Source organism: Pituophis catenifer, unplaced genomic scaffold, assembly GCF_029215685.1.
Source record: "Pituophis catenifer annectens isolate HBS135680 unplaced genomic scaffold, rPitCat1.0.hap2 SCAF_2, whole genome shotgun sequence".
Taxonomy (NCBI): Eukaryota; Metazoa; Chordata; class Lepidosauria; order Squamata; family Colubridae; genus Pituophis; species Pituophis catenifer.
This window is the reverse complement of record NW_027256882.1, coordinates 139,329,590-139,356,683: the sequence shown is the minus strand read 5'-3', so window position 1 is coordinate 139,356,683 and position 27,094 is coordinate 139,329,590. Positions and strand designations below refer to the sequence as shown.

The following is a 27,094-nucleotide window of genomic DNA, read 5'->3' as shown; positions in this document are numbered from 1 at the left end:
CATTGCTTGTGATAATGTGTTTTTTAATTTAACTATGCATTCCATATGAAGAGGTAATTTGCCAGCATTCAAATTCATTTGATAATTTGAAGTTCTGCTTTTAACAGAGAAGGAGAAACATTTTCTATCCACCTTCTTTACATGTTTAATTTTTTTTAAATAAATTTTTATTTTGAGTATAAATATTAAAAAAAACATAACATAACATATACACAACAAACATTTATACAACATATAAACAAAAAGATTATGTTTCCTTCTTAAGCATTTTTTCAAAGTGACATTCTACTTATAATATATTTTTTCACCTCTCCTTAATCTAATAACATTTTTTTTTTAAATCGGTAATATTTCCCCCTATATTTTTTGTTTATTTCTCATTTTTACATGTTTATTTTAAATGATTCTAGGCTTTTCTTTTCTCTTTTTTCCTAAGCAATAATAAATAAATTTATCACCTTTCCTTATAACTAACTTTTTTTTACAGGCATAAAATTATTTGTGTAACTTTTCCCAGGTCTGGAATATGCACTGACCAAATGTAGTCAGGTAATGGATTTAGACTAAGGCAATCTAATTATACTTTCTTATTTTGATCTTATCACTAAGCCACATTATTAACAATCCCAGGGGGAAACTTGTAGTAATCCCGCAGTAAATGAAATTAAAATCTAGCGATAACTTGAAAACTAACACACTTATTATGCCATAAACTTTAGTGAATGATAGTCTATTGTGTCTGATACATTAAATGTAATCCTAAACTACAAATATTTAAGTACCTGGGGAAAGATAAATTGCAAATAGTCAGAAAGGAAATCTTATTACAGTGGCCATTTACAATATGATTTAACAGTAACAGAGCCACTGGATCAACAGGCAATATGTAACCATGATATATGACTTGGTATGGTGAGTGGAATTGGAGGCATTAAATATTATGCTATTTTTTTGATAAATAATTGTTCAGATGTTTAGATAGTGAATATTTTTAATTTTCGCTGTCCCAGAATTATCCTTCCCTCCCCTGCAAAAAACTTATTTTTGGCTTCTCTTTATCAAAGATTGCTCATTCAATTTATTTATTTAACACATTTATATGGCCACTGGCCTAAACAATGGAATTCTGGTGATCTGGCATATTGTATGGATATGCAGGTGTCCACAGTAGTATCAATAGTGAGAAAACACGCATTTTCTTCAAAGCTGAAACAATTGTGGATAATTACTAAGTGACTAATTTTGATGTCCAGATTTGTAAAAGTACTACTGGGTATGATATTTCACATAATTCATTTTTTTAGGCAGAAAAGTTGTGAATTGGGATTTCTCATTCATGAAATAAGGATGGTATTCTGTGGAAATCAGTGGTTTCTCATCTGTGTAATGTGAGAACGGAGTCCATATAATCAGACAACACAATATACTGTGGGTGCCCACTTATCTTGGTAAACATTTTAAATTATTGTGAAAACACGACAGAGAAATGTCAAATGAGCTTTTCTACCTGGGCAAGCGGAATGGGTAACCTCATATGATTCATGTGCCATTTCTTGAATTAGAATAAACATCAAAGTGGGCTTTTGAGTACATTTGTTATTTTATGAGATCTTAGATTATGGCTGGCATCTCATGCTCCTTTCCTACTTGGCACAATCTATGAAGGTCTTTTGTGTGTGTCAGACTTGGAGTCACTGAAAAAGCTTTGCTTTTGGTATATGCACTCAGGAAGACACAAACAAACAGGCAAAGTGATGAAAGCCAAGAGGATGGCAGCTGTCAAGGCATCAGGCAGTTTGTGCCATTGGAAGAGCATTCTCCACAGCTCCTTTTTCCCTGATCAGCATATTGCCTCTTCTACTTTTATTTCCTTGCAGGAAGTTATATAACCACAGCTGGGAAATCTCAGGTATTTGAGATTCCTTTGAAAGTTAATGAAAGACCAGCAGGAAAGGAAAAGAATCTTTCAATATTGCAATATTTTGTGTTAATGTGAACGTGTTTCTCTCAGGGCTGAGGAATAAAGAATGAAGAAAGAAAAATACCTGCACAAGACTTTAATGAATCTGATCCTTAAAAAAAAAAAATCACCACTGAAATTTCTCTTTCACTCATCAGCTGAAGAGAACAGAAGGAATTTCTATGAATTTTTAGATTCATTGCTCTCCCTCTTCCTTATATATTATTTTCATTGAAAAAAAAATGGCTCACAGCCCCTTGAGTGATGCATCCAAATTAGCTGCTTGTCAAGCTTGAACTGACTGAGTCGGTGCACTGATGAAAAGAACTACTAACAGCAGGAGGGGGGAAAAACTCTATTTTTGCATTAGGGATTGTAATGATAAAAAGGGATGCAGAGACAAAGCACATGGCAGAAGCATATGCACTAAAAGTGCATCTCAAATGACAGCTCTGTGGGACTTCCAGTGAGAGTTCATGATAAACTAGACATCCTTAAAGGGGATACACCCAGGCTTATGGTCATGGGTGATTTCAATCTGCCGTCCGTTGGTGAAACGTCAGAGATGGCTCGGGAGTTCATGGCTTCCATGACGGCCATGGACCTGACCCAGTTAGTTCATGGCCCCACTCACAGGGGGGGACACACGCTGGACCTGATTTTTGTCTCTGGCCAGTGGTTGAGTGGTCTTATTATAGGGGATATAGACATGAAACCCTTGTCATGGTCAGATCACTCACTCCTTCGTCTGGACCTTCGAACCGCTACACCCCGCCGCAGGGAGGCGGACCCAATTAGATGGATCCGCCCCAGGCGCCTGATGGATCCTGATAGGTTCCAGATGGAGCTTGGGCCAATTCCTGAAGATCTGGCACACGACTCGGCCGAGGACCTGGTAGCTGCCTGGGATCGGGCGGCTGGTGGGGCCTTGGATCGAGTCGTGCCTTTGCGGCCTCTGACCCGGTGTCGATCCCTCGCGGCTCCTTGGTTCACCGAGGAGCTGAGGGAGATGAAACGCCGGAAAAGACGCCTAGAGAGTGGTTGGAGGGCCAGTCTCGCTGAATCTGACCGAACACTGGTAAGGTCGCATATTAAGGCCTACCTAGTGGCGATAAAGACGGCAAAGTTTAACTACTTTTCCGCCTCTATTGCGTCATCAGGGAATCGTCCGGCCGCCCTGTTCAGGGTAACCCGCTCCCTGCTCCATCCGGGAGCGCGGGAGGATCCCTTGGAAGGCAGGGCGGAGGATTTCGGACAATACCTGTATGACAAAATCGCTCAGATCCGGGGGGATTTGGACTCTGACTGGGTAGATCAGGGCAGGGTGACGAGGAATAGTCTTGAGAATGTTACCTGGGAGGAGTTTGATGCTGTGACTCCGGATGATGTGGACAGGATTTTGGGGAGACTTAGTGCGGCCACATGTCTACTGGACCCGTGTCCCTCCTGGTTGGTACTGGCCTCCCGGGAGGTTACACGAGGCTGGCTCCAGGGTGTTATCAACGCTTCGTTGAGTGAGGGTCACTTCCCCGCCGCTTTGAAAGAAGCGGTGGTGAGGCCTCTCCTCAAGAAGCCGTCCCTGGATCCGGCAATATTGGCCAACTATCGTCCTGTCTCCAACCTTCGCTTCCTGGCGAAGGTTGTTGAGAGTGTGGTCGCGCGACAGTTTCCACAATTCTTGGAGGAAACATCCTATCTAGATCCGTTCCAGTCGGGTTTCAGGCCTGGGCACAGCACGGAAACGGCATTGGTCGCGTTGGTTGATGATCTCTGGAGGGCTCGGGACAGGGGTTGTTCCTCTGTTCTGATCCTGTTAGACCTCTCAGCGGCTTTTGATACCATCGACCATGGTATCATGCTGCACCGGCTGGAAGAGTTGGGGATGGGGGGCACCGTATTACGGTGGTTCTCCTCCTTTCTCTCCGACCGGTCGCAGTTCGTGTTGGCAGGTGGGCAGAGGTCGACCTCAAGGCCTCTTATATGTGGAGTGCCTCAGGGGTCGGTCCTCTCGCCCCTCCTGTTCAACATTTATGTGAAGCCGCTGGGCGAGATCATCCGTGGCTTTGGGGTGAGATACCACCAGTACGCTGATGACACCCAGCTGTACATCTCCACCCCAGGCCACCCCAACGATGCCCTTGAAGTGATGTCCCAGTGCCTGGAGGCTGTGCGGATCTGGATGGGGAGGAACAGGCTCAGGCTCAACCCTTCCAAGACTGAGTGGCTGTGGCTCCCGGCATCCCGATATAGTCAGTTGACTCCATCACTGACTATTGGGGGCGAGTCGTTGGCCCCCACAGAGAGGGCTCGCAATCTGGGAGTCCTCCTGGATAGGCAGCTGTCCTTGGAGGAACATCTGACAGCTGTAACCAGGGGGACCTTTTGTCAGGTTCGCCTGATCCGCCAGTTGCGGCCCTTTCTTGATCGGGATTCCCTGTGCACAGTCACTCATGCCCTCGTCACCTCTCGCCTTGACTACTGCAACGCTCTCTACATGGGGCTCCCCTTGAGGAGCACCCGGAGGCTCCAACTGGTCCAGAATGCAGCAGCGCGGGTAGTGACGGGAGCAGCCTGGCGCTCCCATGTAACACCGCTCCTGCGCGAGCTGCACTGGCTCCCAGTGGTCTTCCGGGTGCGCTTCAAGGTGTTGGTTATCACCTTTAAAGCGCTCCATGGCATAGGGCCTAGCTATCTTCGAGACCGCCTGCTGCCACCGACAATCTCCCATCGACCCGTGCGCTCCCACAGAGAGGGCCTCCTCGGGGTGCCATCAGCCAAACAGTGCAGGCTGGTGACCCCCAGGGGGAGGGCCTTCTCTGTGGGGGCACCTACCCTCTGGAATCAATTGCCTCCAGAGATAAGGAGAATCCAAGACCTCGGTGCCTTCCGCCGTGCCCTTAAAACCTTCCTTTTCCAGCAAGCCGGGCTGGCCTAATTTTTTTTAAGTGTTTTTAAGTGTTTTGTTTATTGTTTTTAATTAATGGGGCCAAATTTATATATGTATATTTTAACTGTATTTTAATATTTGTACTTGATGTTTTTACTTGGCTGTTCACCGCCCTGAGTCCTCAGGGAGAAGGGCGGTATACAAATTCAAAATAAAATAAAATAAAATAAAATAAACAAGGATGGCACTGCAGCAGGATCAGAAGCCAGACGGTGAATTCTGGGCAATAAAATCTCACTGGAAAAAACAGAGATTGTGAAATCACCCATTTGTACTTTAGACAGGTGTCCCTTGGGGGTAGATGCAGAAACTGAAATTTTTGTGGTTGACTTATTAGTTTAGGGATTTCAATCAAGCTTACCACCATAATGCAGCCTATATGGACATAAGGTTTTCTGAGTCTCATTTCTTAATCACTTTCTAAATTACTTTTTAACTGCTTTTTAGCTATTGGAATCTTTGTAATGAAAAGGAAACTCTTGGGCAAGTTTCAGTCCTTAGCCAAAGAAGTTTTAAATACAATTTTAAAGATTTAGATGTATGTATGTATGTATGTATGTATGTATGTATGTATGTATGTATGTATGTATATATGTATTTCTCTTTAGCCAGGTTCTACCTACGTAAACCAAGATATTATGCAGCCCTAGTTCAGTGAAATCACAATTCACTAGTTTCTGGGCTTTTTTTTTTTTTTTTTCTTCTGGCAGCCAGCAGACCCTTCTGCTGGCTGCCAGAAGAAAAAAAAAGCCCAGAAACTAGTGAATTGTGTTTTCACTGAACTAGGGCTGCATAATATCTTGGTTTACGTAGGTAGAACCTGGCTAAAGAGAAATACACATAAAACCTACGAAAAAGAAATATATATATATATATATATATATGAGAGAGAGAGAGAGAGAGAGAGAGAGAGAGAGAGATTTGAAATAAGATTTTGAAATTAATTATAAGAATTCTGTTGTTCTAAATTCTTTTTTTAAAAAATGATAGGATGGGAATTTGAAAGTTAGAAACTAAGGGGAACAGAAAGGACTAAAGCTTACAATTAAAGGAGAAGAACACTTAAATTTGACTCACTGATTTTAAAACGGAGAAAAATACTGTAAAATTGACATATTGAAGAATATATGTGAACAATGGACCTTGAAATTAATTTTAAGAATTTCTGCTATTACAGATAAACTGTAACTGTCGCTTGAAAGATGTTAGGGAAGAGGAACATGTTTTATCGATAAGATAAAGAATGATATGACAATGGATTTAAAATGACAAACTAAACGAATGATATGAACAAAGATAATACATTGGATATACATATAAACTGGCTGATATCTTAATAATTGAAAGGGATATACAAATAACAAACCAAAGGAGTGATCTGGATAAGTTACCTATATTAGATTTACAAAAGAGACTTATTACAGTTTTGAAGGCTTTGTGAAAAGGAACAAATTAAAAATGAAAAGAAATCAAATTCTAGGAGATTATTTGAAAGGATTAAAGAACAAGCTTGTTGACAGTAAAAGGAAGAAATATAAAGTTGGTTTATCTGATCAAGGTTAAAATAAATATGTTGTTATTGCTGGTAACCCTTAATGGACTTTTGATGAACAATGAGGCTTTAAACATTTATTTATAGATAACAAATGAGATATGTGAAGAAGAGATCATTTGTTGTACTTTAAGAGAAAGTGATGAGCTACTAAAATTATCAAAAGAGATTAAATGTATAAAACTTCAATTGACATAAATTATCAATTTTTAAAATTTTATTCAGAATTATACAGTAAACCAGAGAATATATTGAAAGAAGATACAGAGGACTTTTAAAATAAAATTAATTTAGCATATATAGATGATACACAACATCAACATCTATTAGTTCTAGTATCTGTATTGTTTAGAGATTAAACAAATAATTTTAAAAATAACAAGTGTTAAAATACCAGGCCGAGATGAGTTCCCTATTAGGTAGTATAAAACAATCATAGATCTTTTGGTACCAAAATTTTGTCAAGTATATGAAGAAATATTTGATAACAGAATTTTATCACTGACATTTAACTAGGTTTCTACCGGTATGACAGTTGTACCAAAAGCAAATAAGATAATACTCAGTGTTCTAATTATCATCCTGTCTTGTTGATTAACACTGATGCAAAGATTTTAACAGCAGTGTTAGCAAATGGATTGTAGCAAGTGATATTGTTTGTTGTTAAGAATGATCAAGCAGGGTTTATAAAAATTAGGCAGGCAGCAGATAACATTAGGTTAGTTGTAGATCTAATAGACATGAATAAAAATAAAGATCTATTTGCAATTTTATAATTGGATGCTGAAAAAGGCTGAAAAAGCCTTTGACAAAAGGCTGTATTAGAATAGAATAGAATAGAATAGAATAGAATAGAATAGAATAGAATAGAATAGAATAGAATAGAATAGAATAGAATAGTTGGTCCCTTCAGAGTTGGAAGGGATCTTGGAGGTCTTCTAGATTTCTTTTGGAATTCATAAAATGGATTAAGATATTATATGGGTCACCTACATCTAAAGTGAAAATTAATGGCATATTTTCTCCTGCCTTTCCACTGTTTAGAAGAACAAGGCAAGGATATTTCTTCCATCCATGCTGCATGGAACCCTTGTGCTAGACACCACAGGGAGATCTATGGAGTAATAAACAACTCAGTTGAACATAAATTTGTTTAACTTGCAGATGACATTCTTTTGTTTATTTTCAAACTTTGTATTATTATCCCAGTATTTATACAAAAGATAAGGTGCCTTTAGTAAAATAGTAGGATATTCTATTAATTGGCCCAAATCAGAATGGAGTTAATAATTTGGTTACCCATCCACTTAAGGAATATTGATTCTGTATTTATATCAATTCTATTAAATATATAGCTCCAAATTCAGAAAATCAAAGCCTCTCTCATTAATTGGTAATGACATTTTCTGTAAAGATATTTTCAGAATTGAACAACCCATAGGAATTTTGTAAACAAACAATTTATTTTTTGAAAATATTTTCCAGGCATATAAACTGGAATTCCTCTCAGAATATGAATTAATCTGAGAATAATATTCATGTTGACATTGTTCACTTTTCTCCACAGGTTAAGGTTTAATGATTCCCATCTATTGATATCTGAAGAATCCCCCACATATTACTATTGTTAGTAATCATTTTAATATTAAGTTACTCAATTATATCCTTTGGTATAGGAGCCGTGGTGACACAGTGGTTAGAATGCAGTATTGCAGGCTAACTCTGCCCTGCCAGGAGTTCGATCTTGACAGGACTCAAGGATGACTCAGACTTCCATCCTTCTGAGATGGGTAAAATGAGGACCCAGATTATTGGGGGAAATATGCTGACATTGTAAACTACCCAGAGAGTGCTGTAAAGCACTATGGAGCAGTGTATAAATCTAAATGTTTTTTTTTTAAATTGCTATACCCATAGTTAGATATTTCTTTTTCTTTACTTTATTCTTATTTTTTCTTTCTTTTCTAGTTTTTTTTTCCTTTTTCCTGCATGTTTTCCTTTTATTCTTTTTGAAGTTTGTATTAGGTCCCACCATTTTAATTGTAACGTTTAATAAAATCTCTATAAAAATGACGGCTCTGTAATTAGCTGGGCCAATTCAAAATTGGTTAAATGGGCCTTAAAGTACAGAGTGTTTCAAAATGATTCCCTTTAACAAGAACAGGAGAAGTAAATAGCCCTTCTTTGCTGGGAGCTTTTAAGTTTACATTCAGCTATGCATGGCCCTTTATTCAATTTAACAGTCGCAATCAGGACACTTCAAGTGGCTTGCATTTTTCAACCCCTTCAGCTGAAAGGGGCCTGGCTGAATGGTACGCACGTACAAGTTAGAGCAGCTGCGGTGCCATTTCTCTCAGATGCCTGGCTTACTGAGAGACTGAACGCTGCGGGAATTCACCATAATTTGCAGTTGCAATGCTTGTGCCAAATTTGTAAATTGGAGGGTTCAGAAATGAGCTCCTCTTGTTCAGAAAAGCTATGCCAATTACAGTCTGAGTTAAATTCGCTGGGTAAAGCTTTTCTTCTTTATTTACCCATTTGATGTACACCCTACCTTTCTCTAGGAGCTCAAAGCAAAGTATGTACCACTTCCTCCCCCATTAGCCATTCCCAACATTTTCTGCTTCTCTTCCCCCTTTCAAAATTAATCAGGGAGGAGATTAACTAGCAACAGAGAAAACAGATTAACTAGCAGCAGATGATAGACGGTTGATCTTTAAGTTCTTTCTCTGACCTTGGCAACAAAGAGGAGGTTTTTCAGTTTTAATTTCCTGTTTGAATATACCAAGCCAGGAGGAAGCAACAGTTAAAAAGACTCAGCAGCATTTCTAAGAGCACAATGGAGGATCCAGAGCCATCGTGCCATCAGGAACAGTGAGAATTTTCTCTGCTTCCAGCTGATGCTCCTCCTAAATAGGTATATTACATGGAAGGCAGCAGGAGGGAAAGGGGGAATAGGATTTTTTTTTTTGGTGAGAGCTCATAAAATGCTCAGGAAAAAGAGGTTGTTAGCCTTTATGGCAATCAATGACTGAAAAATTTATGCACCTGAACGAGCAATGTAAAATAAACTTTCTATAAATCCTTCAGCTATCTAAAAATACATCTTCAATCCTATGCTGTTGCATTAATGAGTATGTTCTCTTATATCATGTATATTTTGTAATATGACAGGTAATTAAAAAAAGGACTGCAATGCTACAGAGATTAAATGATTAAAGCATTCCGACTGACAAAAATAGTGCCACGATTAATCAATCAGATTTCCTTTTTTTATTTTGTAAAAAAACGACGCAACGGTTGTACCAAAACTGCAGAATGCCATTTTATTATTTAAACCTCAGACGAGGGTTGAAAGAAGGCGAAGGAATTCTTTATTATAATAATCTCTCTTTTAATATGCAGTTTTTAAATTTTTGTCAATTGTTTTATTTACTTAATAAGTATTCTGAATAACTGAATAAGATTCCTTTTATTGGAAAATGGCCCCTAAATTTTTATTTGAGAGTTCACTTTCTTAGTGGGGAAAGAGCTTGTGAGGTGATTCAGGAGGGGGGGGGTCACTTAATTTTTTGGATAATGGTAGAGGGTTACAGTAGACAAGGCAAGGATAAAAACTGGTTATACTGACATCATACCTGAGAACAAGGCTAAATTTTTTCTTTTTCTTTCTTTGGTACTTCTTGGATGGGGCTGATATTGTTCTTTGCTGTTTAAATGTTAATTGCGCTGGAGCTTTGATTCCTATTTACTGAAAACACTGAATCACAACCAAACTATACAGAGGGTTTCAAGGACCACAAATCAAGTGGCTTCAGGGGTGGCAGCAAAAATGCTGGACTTCAGCCGGAGAGATGGGAATTAAAATCCCTCCTCAGCCCCAGAGCCCAAGGACTCTCTCTGGCAAATCAGCATTACAAAGGTGGAGAAAATAAGAATGTGTGTTATGCAGCCCTGGGCTTGTTGAGGAAGGACAAGATATTTTAATGATAATAACAAAACTTCAGTCACCAAATAGGGAAGCTGTTCTGTAAACATCACTTGGAAGTACCCTTTTAGGTAAATTCCTGAAGTTTATTCATTTGTTTTTATACCTATTCATGTCTTCATGTATCTAGGTAGTTTCATTTTCAAGCTAAACTGCAGTTAAGAATGATGTCTGGAGATGCATGAACATGAGAAGTAATACTTACAGTTTTAAATAAAGCGATTTAATAGTGACCCAAACATAGTGGTTCAAGACAACCATGGATTGGGGAAAATTGGGAACAGCAACATTTGGAAAGCTGTATATTTTTCATCTCTTAATATTCAGAATGACAATGAGAGTTTCACTATTGAAAAATTATTTCCTCTGATTATTTCTCCTACCTAGAAATGTTGCTGCTGACGAAATACAATTTATTAACAGTCATTTCTTACTAATCCTTACTCCCCCCCCCCATCACACTAGGATCAAGGTTTAAAGGGAAAGCCATTTCAGCCATTTCATCATAGGCTCAACTGAGCCTAGTGGTACCCAAAGTGCAGGATGTTGTTTTTCAACCAAATAATTCTTCTAAGGTAAACTGCATTTTTTATGTCTGATCTTTAAAAAGCTCTCTGTGTTGTGCAGGTGTATGTTAAGGAGGAAGGATTGGACATTATTATTTAGATGGAAAACCAGCAGGAAATAATGGAGCTGCAGGATTGACTGGGAATTTACCGGTAAAAAAAATTCCTGGAAGAAGACAGTGCCAAAACCATTTCCAAATTGTTTGCCAAGAAAATTATATGGACATATCCATGAAGCTGACAAGAATTAAACATAAGTTGACAGAGGCTTTTATATTTCCTTTTTCTCTTTCCTCTCAAACTCCCTGCTGCACATACAGTATCACCTAATTATTTACTTTTGGCTTTTCTTGTTTTCTTTCTTGGGAACTGCTGTTTCCTAAGCCAGGGAACCCATCACTGCCTATGATTTTTCCATTCTTAATATTTTCAACTTCTGATTCTGCTTCCCTCAAGACACTGTTATTGCTCTCTCCTTTAAAGCATATTCTAATAATTGCGGCATTCCTACAAGTGCGATCTGATCAGCTTTTGCCTATTCACTTGCCCACTGCATTTCTACCTCTGAAATTAATTCATTGGAACCTACTACTCTTTACAGTACATCCCCAAGTATTGTAGAGCTCTGTCTTAACCATTGTTTCAGACCTTAATACTGTCTTGCTTTCTTCTTTGCCTTAGTTCCACTTCGTTGTGATTTTCACTCCCCTCCAATCAGCTCCTTGGCTTTTTCTTTTGACCTCTCTGTCTTAGGGCAAACTCTCCAATGAACTGCCTTATGTATTACTGCCCTCATCAAAATCTATTCTGTCTCCCCTTGATCATCATATCCTTTTCAAAACTGCAATGACCTGAATTCATAATATTTTCCTGTGTTCCTTTACTTTTCTTCTGTAATGATATCCATCCTATTGATCCCATGATAGACGTGCTCCAATTTTCAAGCTGAAGCACACATAACTAAAATAATGAATATAATTTCTTTAATTACTTTGCTCCACCAGCCCTTTTTCCTCTCCTCCAGTGTGTTAAATGTTCAATTTGAAACTCCTTGGGATCTATATTCTTTTATTCTCCAAGCCACACATGTGTGATCCTTTTTAAGCTGGACCTTCACTTGACCTCCAAGTGGTATGCTGGGGGAATGCATAAAGAACTGGTGGAGCTAGCATAAAACTAAATCTGATTTGGTTTCAATGTAATTAAAGTTAATATATTTCATATTCTTCTCCCTTCTGTCTCATCAGAAAGTACAATTTCTGGTAATTTCAGGAGGAGGTCTGCAGTAAAGCCTAGTGTTAATCTCTAAGCGCCATAATGATGCTAATTCCATAATTTTAAAGATGACTAATTAATGTGATATACTGTAATTGGGAGATGTTTTCATATGCTAAAGCATCAAGTGCAGGTTCTGTTCATATGAAACAGCCTTATATAGTGTCAGATGAATCTATCTCTGGGTTATATTGGTCATGTATTGCAGCACTAATCCAGGCATGTCCAACCCACAGCCCATGGTCCACATGGATAGCTAGTAATATGGCTCCACAAGATCGTAAACTTGTGTGAGACAACCAGGCTGAGCCCGAGGGTGTGTCAAATGCATCATCAATCTGGAATACCTATGGCCCCAGAAGAGTTGCAATTCTAGCCCCCTGTTGACACCAATTCTCCTTGACTGTTAGTAGTTCAGATTCTTGTGTAAAGATAGTATGAAATAAACTTGTAGTACTTTTGAACTCATCCTGGTTCCTGACTTCTTGCATCAGACAAAACCTATCATTACCTGATTTATACACATTAACTATATGATATATATTTACATGTGGCCCAGGATAATTCTTCTTTACTCAATATGGTCCAGCCAAACCAAAAAGTTGGAAAACCATGATCTAACCTGACCAGCAGTGATTCCTTACAGACATTCTCACTCTTGCTACCCAGGTCAAAAATGGAACCTGAGAGTATATCTACGCAAAAGAGCCATTTTCTCAGCCAACTACAGGAACTCTTCTAAATCACAACTATATTGCTAAATATTATTATTTTTTATATGAGTAACGCTACCCTGCAGCTTTTTAAAGAATTAATGTAAGTCTACCATCTCTAAAGTTAAACATATGGATCGTTCAACATTTTAAAATGATTTTCTTTACACTGCAGCTGAAAGGAAGGAAGACTCTTCTACAAAGTGGGAAGGTGGAAGAAAGAAGTCACGAGGGGGAAGAATCCCCCATCATTTAAAAGGTAGGTGCTGAAAGTAATGGGATTTTGTGCAAGTTATGAATTTTAAACCACTTCCAGAAGCTATGTTGTTTAGAGCTGGATATGAGCTGTTCCTGGCAGAATACGAATAAGGGGAGTATTGGAATATTGCTTTGGGTCATTTTTTTTTTTTTTTTGCTTATTTTCAGTTTCTTTCTTTGACTTTAACTTTTTTGAAATTCTGGTAACAAATTAAACTCTTTTGAACATTTGAAGAAAACAGTGGGGAAATATCAAGCTTTAAAAAAGGAGCAATTGAGGCGCCAGAGTATTGTAAAAGAGATGATATAAGGTACACAATTTTCATCCTCTGCAGACAATATGTTCTTTTATTTCTGTTTCCCAAACCAGTAAAAAGTATTTGTCAGTTTCTTGTTCTTTTGTCATTTCGCTTTTTAATGTTTTTGAATTTGATTGGCTATATTGCAGCTTTTCTGCATTATATTCCCAATGTGACTAGTAATTTAGTTGGATCATAATCCCAAGAATAATCTCAAAAATCCCACTCACCACAAAACATATTATATGCAAGAGGAGCTGCAGAGTTGGTGATCAGAAGGGAGGAATGAAAAAATAATAGATAGCAGTTTTAAAAACAATTTCTAACTCCCTTGTGAGTTGATAATATTCACATTAAACACTGAGTGCCAATGCATCTGCTGGAAAGAAATGCCAAATAATCTAGGTCAGACTATTTGTCCATGCAGCCCAAGGATCAACCCTTGATCCTTCTACCTAGAAATGTCGACTCCTTATTTGCAACCTATCATAGTTTTGCCTCTTGTTTATTTTCTAATGATGGTGGAAGGTGATTTTATAAAGGTATTTGGGCAAAGGGAGTGGCACATACTAGCAGTCCATATCCATGGAACCTTTAATCTGAGCTGTCAACAACATTATTGTGCAGTTGGCATCATGATACAGGCAAAGAAGCTTTACTCCAAGATGGTGACTGCCTATCCTGCCCAAAGAGTTTAAGTGACCATTGTAGTAATAATAAGCTATGCTAGTTTACTGCTTGGAAGGATTGCTCCTGAGTTTTCTACCTAGCTAGGAAAAAAATGAGATACAAACTAAATAATCAACAAACAAATCAGAAAGGAACATTGCTGATTACAAAAATATCATTTTAACAAAATAGTGAGTTAAGAGGAGACCATAGGCCATATACCATGAGCTGCCTGTTTAATAGCTCCGTTACAAATTCCAATCAATATTTGCTTCTTTTGCTTAAATTTGTAGGAAAAAAATATCCTGGATAGAAAATTGACACATGCCCACATGAAAATTGTTGCATTGTGAATCGATCTGTTCTTTCCCCAAAACTTTTAATCATCATTTTCTACTCCTTCTACCACAATGATGTTGGCTTGGAGCAATTGTTGACCTTTTCATCCCATCCTCTGTGTTATAAATAAACTGGCTTGAAAACGTTTAGGCTTACCTATCAGAGAAGTCAGTGATGAGTAGGAACTGACTCTCCTCATCTTGTCAATTGTCTCGAAAGACAAGATATATTCTTCATTTTCAGGGCTGCCCAAGGTGCTGCTGGCGCTGCTGCTGGTGCTCAGATTCCCAGGGGAAAATGCAACAGAGCTTCCAGCTGTTGAATAACAATAAGGATGCAGACGTTGAACAAAACACTTATGCAAGGACTACACTCAATAAAGTTTGAGTTGCATGTGGAAATTTGAGGGAGAAGGGATATACTTGGTTTTGCAGTAGTATCTATTAGCCACATGCAGAAATCCTAGTGACTGTAGTGTGGCATTAGTTCCATCATTTTGTCACCAGGCTCCATCTCTCTGAGGCTTAGCCTGCTCTAAATAAGTTTTATTTTAGAAGTTAACATACTGGTTCTGTCTCTATTCTTGAAAAGTCAAAAAATACTATTTCAGAAGGAGTATCATATCATCTTCTTGTTTCTCTGTGTCATATAATATATATGGGTATATGCATAATTTTGTATTTATTTATTTATTTATTTTGTCATGTTTATGTAGTGTATATTGGAGGTGGTGACCCTTTGAGAGCTGTATGCAACGAAATTTCATTTTAATGTATGCCGATCAATGTACATTCAAAGTGACAATAAAATTATTCTAACTCTAACTAACTAACAGTATGGTCAGTAATGGAGAAACAGAAGATCATACCACTGTTAATTTAAATACTAAAACGTATCCGACAGCAGAAATTAGCAGACATATGCAACTTTGTAATATGGAAATATTTTGGGGATGCATGAATGATTTGGGAGTCCTGCCAGATACATGTTTTTCTGTAAAAAAGTGGGAAAAGATATGTAGAAAAGATTAAAACAATAGAATTTAGGGAATAATAGGTGTGGGAGGTTTGCTGGTTTCATGTCCCTCCATCAAGGAACTGGCTATGTCCTAAAAGCTATATGTGAAAAGAAACTCATAAAAAGACGGATTTTTTTCCTCCATCTCTTTTTTCAGGGCTGCAGCTACCTGTTTTCCCTGCAAACTTACCTATGGGTTGAAGAACCTTTGGGATATGGTAGCATCACGACTTGCTTCTAGATAAGGGAATATACAAGGTGGTCCTTTAATTATGACCACACTTGAGCCCAAAGTTTCCATTGCTAAGCAAAACAGTTGTTAAGTGAGTTTTGCCCCATTTTATGACCTTTCTTGCTGTAGTTGTTCAGTGAATCACTGCAGTTGTTAAGTTAGCAACATGGGTTGTTAAATGAATCTGACTTCCCCATTGACTTCCCCTCATTGAAAAAATGATCACATGACCTTGGGACTCTACAATCATCATAAATACATGCTAGTTGCCAAGCATCCAAATTTTGATCACGTGAACACGGGGCTACTGCAATAGTCATAAGTGTGAAAAATGCTCATAGGTCACTTTTATCAGTGCCATTGTGACTTCAAACTGTAACTAAACGAATGGTTATAAGTTGAGGACTGTCTGTAACTGAAAATCAGATGAAGTTATTACATATGTATGCAACTTTTGTTACAGCAAGATTTTTTCCCCCTCTCTCTTCTCTTTCAGCACTCGTTTTGGGAGAGGCACAGGGACTATAGTCGACAGGACAAATATATCACTTTTGCCAAGGAATATACTTCTGGTCATGATTTTCAGGATCCGATGCCATGTCACGCTATTTACAAATAGTAATTAGAGACTGTCCACTTTTAACTGTGCCATTTCTGCTGTAGATCCAAATGCACACATGATATAAGGTTATATAAATATATATATTTTAAAAAATGAAAAGTTATCTTACATTCTTCATTCAAACTGAGATTCTGCAAAGACTTATTCAAGTTCCTTGCTGTAGTGACTGCTCGAATATTTCCATAGGAGCTGACAGAACGGAGTTTTGGAGTACATGGATTATCTCGGACTGGAGTCAGACTTCCACCCTCTATGGAGGCAATAGAAATATTTATTCCCGCAAAATAGTAAACAAGTAACAGTTTCAAGTAAGTCAATGATAGTAGCCACTGCTGCCCCTTAGGCAAAGGTTTATTATTTATTTATTCAATTTACTTGACACCTGTCTAGGATCAATTTATTTGACACCTACCTAGAAATGACTTTGGATGGCAGTTGACTTCCTTTTATCTTTTACAGTCCAGAGTTGCCTTGAACCGGGAGATGGGTGGCATATAAATTTAATATATTCAAAAATGTATCTTCTAGGCCAGGGGTGTCAAACTCAATGCCCACCTGATGCTTAGATCTGGCCTACAGGGCCACCTGGAAACAGCAAAGGACCAGCCCACGGTCCCTCTGCCACTGAAAACAGAGCTCCGGAGGGCCACGTACAGCCCCCCAGGCCCTGTTTTGGCCACAACGGCCTCCTGCAGCCCTCTGCCAGCAAAAACAGAGCTCGAGGGTGTGTGTGCAGCCCCCCCCCCAAGCTCTGTTTTTGCTGGCAGAGGGCTGCAGGAGGCTGTTGCGGCCAAAAACGGGGCCGGGGGGGGATACATGGCCCTCCCGAGCTCCGTTTTCGATGGCAGAGGGCTAGCAAAACAAACTAAAAAACAAAACAAAAGGAGAAATGTTTCCTCTTTTGCATTTGAGCATGCAAGAAAGGACAGGAAAGGAGAAAGGGAAAGAAGAAAGTCAGAAAGAAACTGACAGACAAAGAAAAAAAAGGACAGATGGGAAGAGAGCATGGAAGGAAATATAAGGAAAGAGGGGAAGTTAGAAGAAAGGAGAATGAAGAGGGAAGGAAAAAAGAAAAGGAAGGAGGGAAGAAAGGAAAGGAAAGGAAAGGAAAGGAAAGGAAAGGAAAGGGAAGGGAAGGGAAGGGAAGGGAAGGGAAGGAAGGAAGGAAGGAAGGAAGGAAGGAAGGAAGGAAGGAAGGAAGGAAGGAAGGAAGGAAATTATAAGAGTGAGGGAGGGTCTGAGGAAAGCCCTGCCTTAGCATTTGGCAACCACGGGTACCCCCGACACGAGTGACTTCGAGCTGGTCACACCTACCATGACCACGCCCACCATGACCATGCCTACCCTGGCCCCCCGAGGTCAAATACAACCCTGATGCGGCCCTCAATGAAATCGAGTTTGACACCCCTGTTCTAGGCAATATACAAATGGGTAACAAATCAAGGAACAAATCAGCTTAGGTAAACAAATGAATAAACAATAAACAATGGCTTAATCAAGGAACTAGCAGAAGAAGAAAACAAGACTCCCATCAACACTGACAGGGCAAGCCTCTATGTATAAACTATATGTATAAACAGACAGCAAACCCTACTCTCTTCTGGCACTGAAGAGTAACAGTGGCACAGTAGAGTAATAAAATGTCTACAAGAAAACAACCAAGCTCAGCGAGCACGATGGACTCCGCAAGCAACAAATTGAAAGGCTAGACTGCTTCTCTTCGTTCCTTTTAACAAATGTTCTAGTTCAGTATTAATGGGACAAATGTTCTAGTTTAGTATCAATGGGACAATCAATGGGATTTCTCAGAAGTAACATTTTAAAACTTAGATACTATTTCAATTTCCTTATTTAAAGTAGAGGAAAATGTACAGACTGCTACCATGTAAGAACTGCTAGTTATGAGATTTACGTGACAGCCCCAAACAAAGCTGACCTCATTTGAGTTCAGCAAGTTATCACTGCTGAGGTGCGAGTCTGGCTATTACAATAAAACAGCAAACAAAAAAAGCTTAATGATCTTTTTCCTGCCTAAATATTTACCCAAAGAATTCCATTATGTAATGACTGCTTGCAATTTTTATTTTTTTAATCTCATTTTTCTCCAAAAGGCAGACTTAGTTAGTCGGCTATAAAAAAAGCTTTTATAATGCACACCAAAGACAGCTTCTTGTGCATTTTATTTATAACCATTTACTTCCTATACAAATAATGTTGGTCTATGTTTCCACTTTTTAAAATGCCCTCCCCCCCTTTAAGGCACAGTAGCTATTAAAGTACACATTTTATTTATAGGGTACATATAAACTGTTTCAAACAAATTTACTCCTAGCAGCATATAATTTCACAACCTTCTAATTTGGATTTAAAGAAAAATACAGTAAATCAGAAGTAAAATGTATAAAGCACATAAATAAATTGGGACTTTAAACCAAAGAATCTAATCACTGTGCAGAAGAACAGTCACAACATCCTGCCCTCAAGGTTTAATAGAACAACTAAGTTTTTAGACTTTCTGAAATTTAGGAGGGAAGAGACTATTTTAATATTTTGGGGGGAGGCATTATTTCACAGAAGGAATTCACAGGGAATGAAAAACAGGAAACTTTTATCTAAATAAACCAATTGTCCCCCCCAGAGGTGGGTTTCAGCAGGTTCTGACCAGTTCTGAAGAACCGGTAGCAGAAATTTTGAGTAGTTTGGAGAACTGGTAAATACCACCTCTGACTGGTCCTGCCCCCATCTATTCTCTGCCTCCCGAGTCCCAGCTGATTGGGAGGAAATGGGGATTTTGCAGTATCTTTCCCCTGGAATGGGGAGGGAATGGAGATTTTACAGTATCCTTCCACTGCCATGCCCACAAATCCATGCCCACCAAGCCACGCCACGCCCACCAAGCCATGCCCACAGAACCGGTAGTAAAATTTTTTGAAACCCACCACTGGTCCCCCCCCAAACAAATCTTTCAACACAAATCAAATGCATTAGGAGAAAGGAGAGAAGAAACAGGTAAAATCCCAGTCCGAATGTGGGCTTTTCCCCACTTGCACCTAAACATCTGGCTGTCTTCTTCAATGGCCAGCAAGGCCAAAATGCCATATAAAGACAAGCCACAGAACTATCTGTTCTGCTGCTGAGGGTATTCTTTGGCTGTTTCTTATCACAGTTGCCTTCTGCAGGAATCATGGGAGAAGTTGTCTGTTTTCTTGTTTTCCTTTTCATTCTGCATCTTTTTCTTTTGATACTATAAGATTGTAAAGCTAAAAACCCAGGGACTGAGTTTTTGCTTTAAAATATTGTTATGTAAGCTGTTCTAGGAGCTTCTTAAACTGATCAGCAGGATATAAATGCTTTACATAAAAAAAAAATAAACTGCTGGTGTTACATATGAATTAGCATAATGCTAGGGGAGTTCAAGCATTTCAAACAAGTTGAATTTTATTTTTTATCTTGTTTTCCAACAGAATTGGGATTTTTGTCACTTTTAGACCTCAGATAAACTAATACGATTCAAGAAAATGGGAGAAGGAAATAAGATTCCCCCCCCCCATTTCCTGTTAAAAAAGATAGCTCACAGAATCAACTTCTAAAACATTGTACTTCCAAAGAAGGTGATAGAGTACCTGGAGCAGCAGGTGAGGGCAATGCATAGTTCTTCTCTTCTTCCATAAACTGTAAGGCAACTGTGCAGAAATTGGTTTCATATTGAACCACATGGTGACTCAGTGCCACAACTAACTCCTGTTGAGAAACAAAGATGAAAAATAGATCTCTGAACCCCAACAAGTTAACCCCAAGAATGTTCCATCACTGGAGAGCTGTTACCAAGTGCCTGGTAAATAGCTTGAAGTGCATAACGCAGGATATTCTATCAGTAACACTGAAGTTATAGGAACATTTACTGTAATACTTTCATTATCATAGTTAGCTAAAGCAATAATTACTGGAAGCTTCAACTAAAACTAAAACTAATGCCAGACTCAAAAAATGACATCATTCTTTTACTCCATCTTCAGTTTGGGTCACTGCATTGACAAGCCAGACAGCATGTACAGAATAGTAATCAAAATTATAAACGGCCTGGAAGGGAAAAAAAGAATTAGAAAGAACAGTTAAAGACATTGCGTACGCTTAGCTTGGAAAACACTGCAGGAAGACATGATGCATAGCTCAGAGTTATTTCTGAAGACAGTACCAGAAATGATAGATTTAAACTATAAGGAAGTACATTTTGGCAGGACATCAAGACAGATCTAATGGCAAGAGCTGCCCAAAAGTGGAACTGCTTGGAAGGTGGTGGGCTCTCCTTCCCTGGAGTTGTTTAAGCAAACCTGGATGGCCATCTGTTTGGGATGTTAAGAGTAACGATTTCCAGCCATAGGCAGGGAATTAGTGTAAATGATTTTCAAAGTCACTTCCAGCCCTTTACTTTCTGGCAAAGATTTTAAATTTAGAAAATGAAAACCATCTATCCCATCTAGCTAAACAGAGAAAATCTATCCTAAGCTTGCTTAGAGTACAATGTCACAATCACCCTGTCTATCTATAAATATAACAGGAATGGAGGAAGAGCAGAAAGCACGAGGCTGGCTCCAGGGGATTATAAGTGCTTCTCTGAGTGAGGGTGCCTTTCCCGCTGCCTTGAAAGAGGTGGTGGTGAGGCCCCTCCTCAAGAAGCCTTCCCTGGACCCGACTGAATTAGCCAACTACCATCCGGTCTCCAACCTTCGTTTTGTGGCGAAGGTTGTTGAGAGTGTGGTGGCACGACAACTGCCCAGGCACCTGGATGAAGCTATCTATCTGGACCCGTACCAGTCGGGCTTCAGGCAGGGGTACAGCACAGAAACAGCATTGGTCGCATTGGTGGATGATCTCTGGAGGGCTCGGGACAGGGGTTGCTCCTCTGTCCTGGTCCTGTTAGATCTCTCAGCGACTTTTGATACCATCGACCATGGTATCATGCTGCAGCAGTTGAGGGGGTTAGGAATAGGGGGCACCGTTTTGCGGTGGTTCTCTTCCTTCCTCTCCGACCGCTCGCAGTTCGTGTTGACAGGGGGGCAGAGGTCGACTTCGAGGCGCCTTGCATGGGGAGTGCCGCAGGGGTCGGTCCTCTCGCCCCTTCTGTTCAACATTTATGTGAAGCCGCTGGGTGAGATCATCCGTGGTTTTGGGGTGAGAGTCTACCTGTACGCTGATGATACTCAGCTGTACATCTCCACCCCAAACCACCCCAACAATGCCCTTGATGTGATGTCTCGCTGCCTGGAGGCCGTGCGGGTCTGGATGGGGAGAAATAGGCTCAGACTCAACTCCTCCAAGACTGATTGGCTGTGGCTCCCGGAGTCGCGATATAGTCAGCTGGTGCCATTGCTGACTATTGGGGGTGAATCTTTACCCCCCACAGAGAGGGCTCGCAATCTGGGCGTCCTCCGGGATGCACGGCTGTCTTTAGAAGAACATATGACGGCCGTGGCCAGGGGGGCTTTTTATCAGGTTCGTCTGATCCACCAGTTGCAGCCCTTTCTGGATCGCGACGCCTTGTGCACAGTCACTCACGCCCTTGTCACCTCCCGACTGGACTACTGCAATGCTCTCTACATGGGGCTCCCCTTGAAAAGCACCCGGAGGCTCCAACTGGTCCAGAATGCGGCCACGCAAGTGGTTATGGGCGCAACTCGTTGTACCCATGTGACACCCCTCCTGCGCGAGCTGCACTGGCTCCCAGTAGTCTTCCGGGTGCGATTCAAGGTGTTGGTTACCATCTTTAAAGCGCTCCATGGCATTGGATCTGGATACCTTCGAGACCGTCTTCTGCCACCAGTAGCCTCCCACCGGCCAGTTCGCTCCCTCAGAGAGGGTCTCCTCAGGGTGCCATCGGCCAAATTATGTCGGCTGGCGACACCCAGGGGGAGGGCCTTCTCTGTAGGAGCCCCTGCCCTTTGGAATGAACTGCCCCCAGAAATTCGTAAAATCTCTGATCTCCGTGTATTTCGCTGTGCCCTCAAAACCTTGTTGTTCCGCCAGGCTGGGCTATCAATGTAAAGATTTTAATTGGTTTTTAAATATGGGATTTTAAATTTGGGGTTTTATAATTGGGCCTATCATTTAATAATTTTAATTATTTTTAAATTTTGTTTGTCTTTGTGTTTTTAATCAGGCTGTACACCGCCCTGAGTCCTTCGGGAGAAGGGCGGTATAGAAATAAAATTAATAATAATAATAATAATAATAATAATAATAATAATAATAATAATAATATCCTTCTACAAAATATGGGTTCTGTTCAAGGTTGTGAACACTGTATTGTTTTCTTCTGTTCAATCGCGTCCAAATCTTTGAGACTGTCTGGACTATTCCCTGCAGTTTTCTTGGCAAGGTTTTTTCAGAAGTGGTTTGCCATTGCCTCCTTCCTAGGGCTGAGAGAGAGTGACTGGTCCAAAGTCATCGAACTGGATTTGTACCTAATGCAACTCATGGACTGATGCCTTAACCATTACACCAAACTGGCTTTTAACGTTGTATAATCTTTTACAAATAAATTCCAAACTCCCGACAGATTCCAGTGTAAAAGTCTCAGAGGTCTCTTAGAAATTGCATCATTCCTTGGGAAACACCTATGATAGACTTTTAATTTGGAAAATAATATCCTCACTTATTACTTAAATAATATTTGACCTCTTTGGATTGTTTTTAGAATGATCCCTACACACATGGAATAGGCTTTCACACTGTATAAAGCCAAAGTTTAGTTAAACAAGGTTTCAAGCAATGGACTAAGCCAATAAGCATTGTGTTCAACCACAATGGATGACTTCCCATAACATGCTAAACCCAAACCAAACCTTTACCTTATCATGATTAAGTACAGTGTATGAATCCATACATGAAAAACATTACATTAACATTGGTCATGCACATATCTGGTCCCTCTGTCCTGGAATGAAGCATAAATAAGCACAAATATTATCTAACAGTTAATTGAGGGATCTTGTTCTAGAAAAACTTTAGGAATATCAATTTGGACACTATGTTATCTGCATACAAACATTTCATTTGTTTATTTGTATCCAGCCTTTATTAGTTTTACAAATAATGCAAAGCAGTGAACATACCTAATATGCCTTCCTCCTCCTATTTTCCCTTCAATAACAACCCTGTGGAGGTTGGTTGGGCTGAGGGAGAATGACTGGCCCAAAGTTACATAGTTGGCTTTCATGGCTAAGGCAGGATTTGAATTTACCATCTCCCACTTTCTAGCCTGGTGCCTTAGTAATTCCAAAATAGTACCAAGGATGCAAATATCATTCTAGGAGAATCAGTTCCAAGTTTCAGCTATCACTGAGACTCTGATTGGAAACTGTTAGGTTATTTTATTTAAGCAGCCGTGTTACAGGTTTTGAAGGAAAGCAAAGAGAGAATTTATGTATCAGCTTGAATTTAACATTTTTATACCAGACTTAAGATTTCCGGATTCAACAATATTTCTCAGCTCTTACAAAAATGCATTGGGCTGTTCCTGTTTACTTCTGAAGAGCACATACATTTCTTTCCTTGAAAACAGCTGACAGCAATGCTTAGCCAATATATTCTCTTTTGCTTTAGTGTAGTTGAAAGCTTTTTGTGAGCATCCAAAAAAAAAAAAAAAAAGGCAAGAAAATCAAGTCCCTAGAAATCAGCATTCTGACAAAATTAATACCCATCTGTCACCTCAAGTGAGAATGAGGGCACTTTTTATATGTTGCTTGGTGAAACATTGATTTTTCCTTCACTTTGGCATAAGGATCTGAAGAAAGCAGGAACATTTGACTCCAAAACGTATTATTTGCAACAAAAGGCTTTTTATTCTTGGCCAGGATACCCTCCTTATTATTTGATTCAAACCAGTATTGTCAAACTGATGTACTGTCCTGGAAATAGTGAATAGGAAGAGATGAAATTATGGCATTCTTTTCCTATCCATAGATAATTTTATCCATTAAAATATAATTTACCCTACTGCCATTTTAGTTTAGGTTGAGGATAACCTGCCTCATTAAAAAAGGCAATTATTTTCTGGAACTACCAGACGATGAAACTATGAAACTGGCAATTAGAAATCTTAAAAATCTCAGATTTATTTTCTTGAAATGTCTATCTACAATGAATTAAGAAAAATGGCAGCTATAAATGAAGGTCAGAAACATATCCTTGCATTTTATTTACAGATCTACTACTAAGGCATCAGGCTAGCAACTGGGAGACTGTGAGTTCTAGTTCCGCCGTAGGAATAAAACCAGCTGGATGACAATGGGTCATCACTTTCTGTCAGCACCAGGAAGGAGCCAACGGCAAATTATTTCTGGAAAACCTTGCCAAGAAAATAGCAGGACTTGTCCAGGCAGTCTCTGAAAATCAGATATGATTGAATGGAAGAAAAAAAAACATATAGAAAAGCCAGCTAGAAAAGATCAATAACAGTTTGCTTATAATATACTAAGACCAAGCAGGTCATTCTGGATACTTTATATCTCAGTGCTATCAAGTGATTAATATGCTACTTTTCTGTAAAAGGAAATCAGAGCAGACCAAGATCAGTTTATTAAATCATTCTTCTATCCTTGCCCCCCACTACCAGGTTAAGGAGAGCTCTTTCTTGAATGAAGTTGTCCTCTTTCATTCCTGCATTGCCCTATCTTTTCTTTTTTCTTCTAGAAGACTGTCACATATTTCTGTTTCCAGTAGAAAATATTATTTCATATTTAATGTCACAGATTGTAATACAAGACTACGCTATGCAAACAGTGATCAACAGAAAAGCTTTTCAGAGACAGAACCCATCTCCTAAAAGAGGAATGAAAATTTCTGCAAACTTAGTTCTGAAAGCATAGAACAAGACAGAAATCTCCTCCTCCTCCTCCTCCACTCTGTTGTTGTTGTTTAAACAGAGGAGCTCCAGATAAAACTAGTGGTATACAGCATAACAGCTTGCTGCTGACAATTACCACTTATCTTTGGCATTCGGCAGCATACTTTCCAACAGTGAATATTTTGCCAGGTCTAAAATTATCCTTTTTAAATACCCAGTTTTTCATTATTTTGTTATACAATGGCCCTTTTCTATTTCAAAAAGGGTTATTCACACTGAAATGCCACATTGATAACAACCCAACTGGGTGCAAAGAACTATCAGGTCAGACAAGAAACAGCAGCTCATGTTTTAGAATGAAGGCCCACTGGAGGTGTGATAGTGAAATGGTAGCTATATCCCTATAGCTCCATCCAACATGTCTTTTGCAGCAAGTGCTTTCTATCTTAACCCTGTGAGTTGAGCTTCTTTTAAAACAGTTTTCAGGCTGAAAACACAAAGCCAAGTGCAAAAAAATGACACTTTTGGAAACTCTCAGGGAAGAAAGAGGCAAAATAATCTGCACCATCTGATTTGCCATTCAGAGAAATCACGGATGAACCACAGCCAATAAACCCTGAAGAAGAGTAGAAAATTAGATGATAGAGGTAGCCATCAAGTAGCTGAAATCCCTGGAGAGGGCCTTAGGAATTAACTCCCTGTTTATCCACTTCTCATGAGTCAGCAGAATAAAGAAAAATAAATGTCAGCTCCAATTTCTCTTGTGTTAGAAGAAGAATCTTATCTGAAAGTACTGAGAAGTTGGGAAAAAAGCACCTGCTCATAGATGAAGCACCTTCAGTTACCAGGGATTAACACTAAAAAGGAGGAGTTGGGAGGAGGAAGAGGAGGAGGAGAGAGGGGCAGCTTTTAAAATCCCATAGTACTTTCCCCTAGTGAAAAACAGGCTAAAATCTCCTTTCTAAACTCTTAACTGCTATAAAAAGTAGAAACAAAGAATTGCCAATCTCTCTTTGACTTTGGTACAGTCTGTAGAGCCCTTGCATTTCCCATGGAAATTAGGTATCAATCCTATGAGCCAATTTTAGAGTCAAATCACCTAGAACTCATAATAAGGACTGGTATCAGGGGGGAAAAAACCTCTCAGTAAACAAAGATATTCAGAATGTTATGCAGTTACTCCTCATTTAGCAACCATTCATTCAGTGACTGATCCTCAAAGTTCCTGTCATCCCAGCATCCCCATGGTCAAATGATCTAGACCTGGGTGCTTGGCAAGTGGCTTGCACTTAAGAAAGTTGCAGCGTTCCGTGGTCACAAGCTCTTTGCTGTGATCTTCCCTGCTGGCTTCCCCAAAGCAAAGTCAGTGGGGAAGCCAGCAAGAAAACCTGAAGTTGCTCAAGTAAGTTGCTCACACCCTCCATCACTTGGCAGCAGCCACCCCCTGCCCCACTGTGCTTGGGTCATGTCTTGGGGGCAGGGGGTGGCTCACAGGGCAGCAGCTACCCTTGGTCCTGTCATGTTTGTACTTTGTCAGCCACCCACAGACCCTTCCCCACATAGCAGCAGCCACTTACCAGCTAACTGGTCTGCTTACAAGCCCCCTGGGACTTATTTGATGATCCTCGCTTAACAGGGGAATAGAGAGTGCTGGAAACTCTAACTAACTGCCTAACTGATATGGTCCTGTGACATTATGTTTTACAACTACATCACTTATTTAGCAACAGAAATTCCAGTCTCAATTACTGTTGTTAATTGAGGAATATCTGTATTTAAAACTAATAATGCCATGATAACTAGCATCTGTCC

At 39.5% G+C, this 27,094-nt stretch overlaps 1 protein-coding gene across 2 annotated transcripts in view; it reads right to left on the bottom strand.

Annotated features, from left to right (window-relative positions):
• RPTOR (regulatory associated protein of MTOR complex 1) overlaps positions 1–27,094 on the bottom strand; it is a 423,325-nt gene that overhangs the window by 85,083 nt on the left and 311,148 nt on the right. For both annotated transcript variants that reach the window (XM_070937688.1, XM_070937689.1), the window contains exons 18-20: positions 20,061–20,178; positions 16,547–16,687; positions 14,723–14,881 (exon numbers count right to left, since the gene is read on the bottom strand). In XM_070937688.1, the coding sequence (XP_070793789.1) occupies positions 14,723–14,881; positions 16,547–16,687; positions 20,061–20,178 (418 nt within the window). The remainder of the gene's footprint in view (positions 1–14,722; positions 14,882–16,546; positions 16,688–20,060; positions 20,179–27,094) is intronic.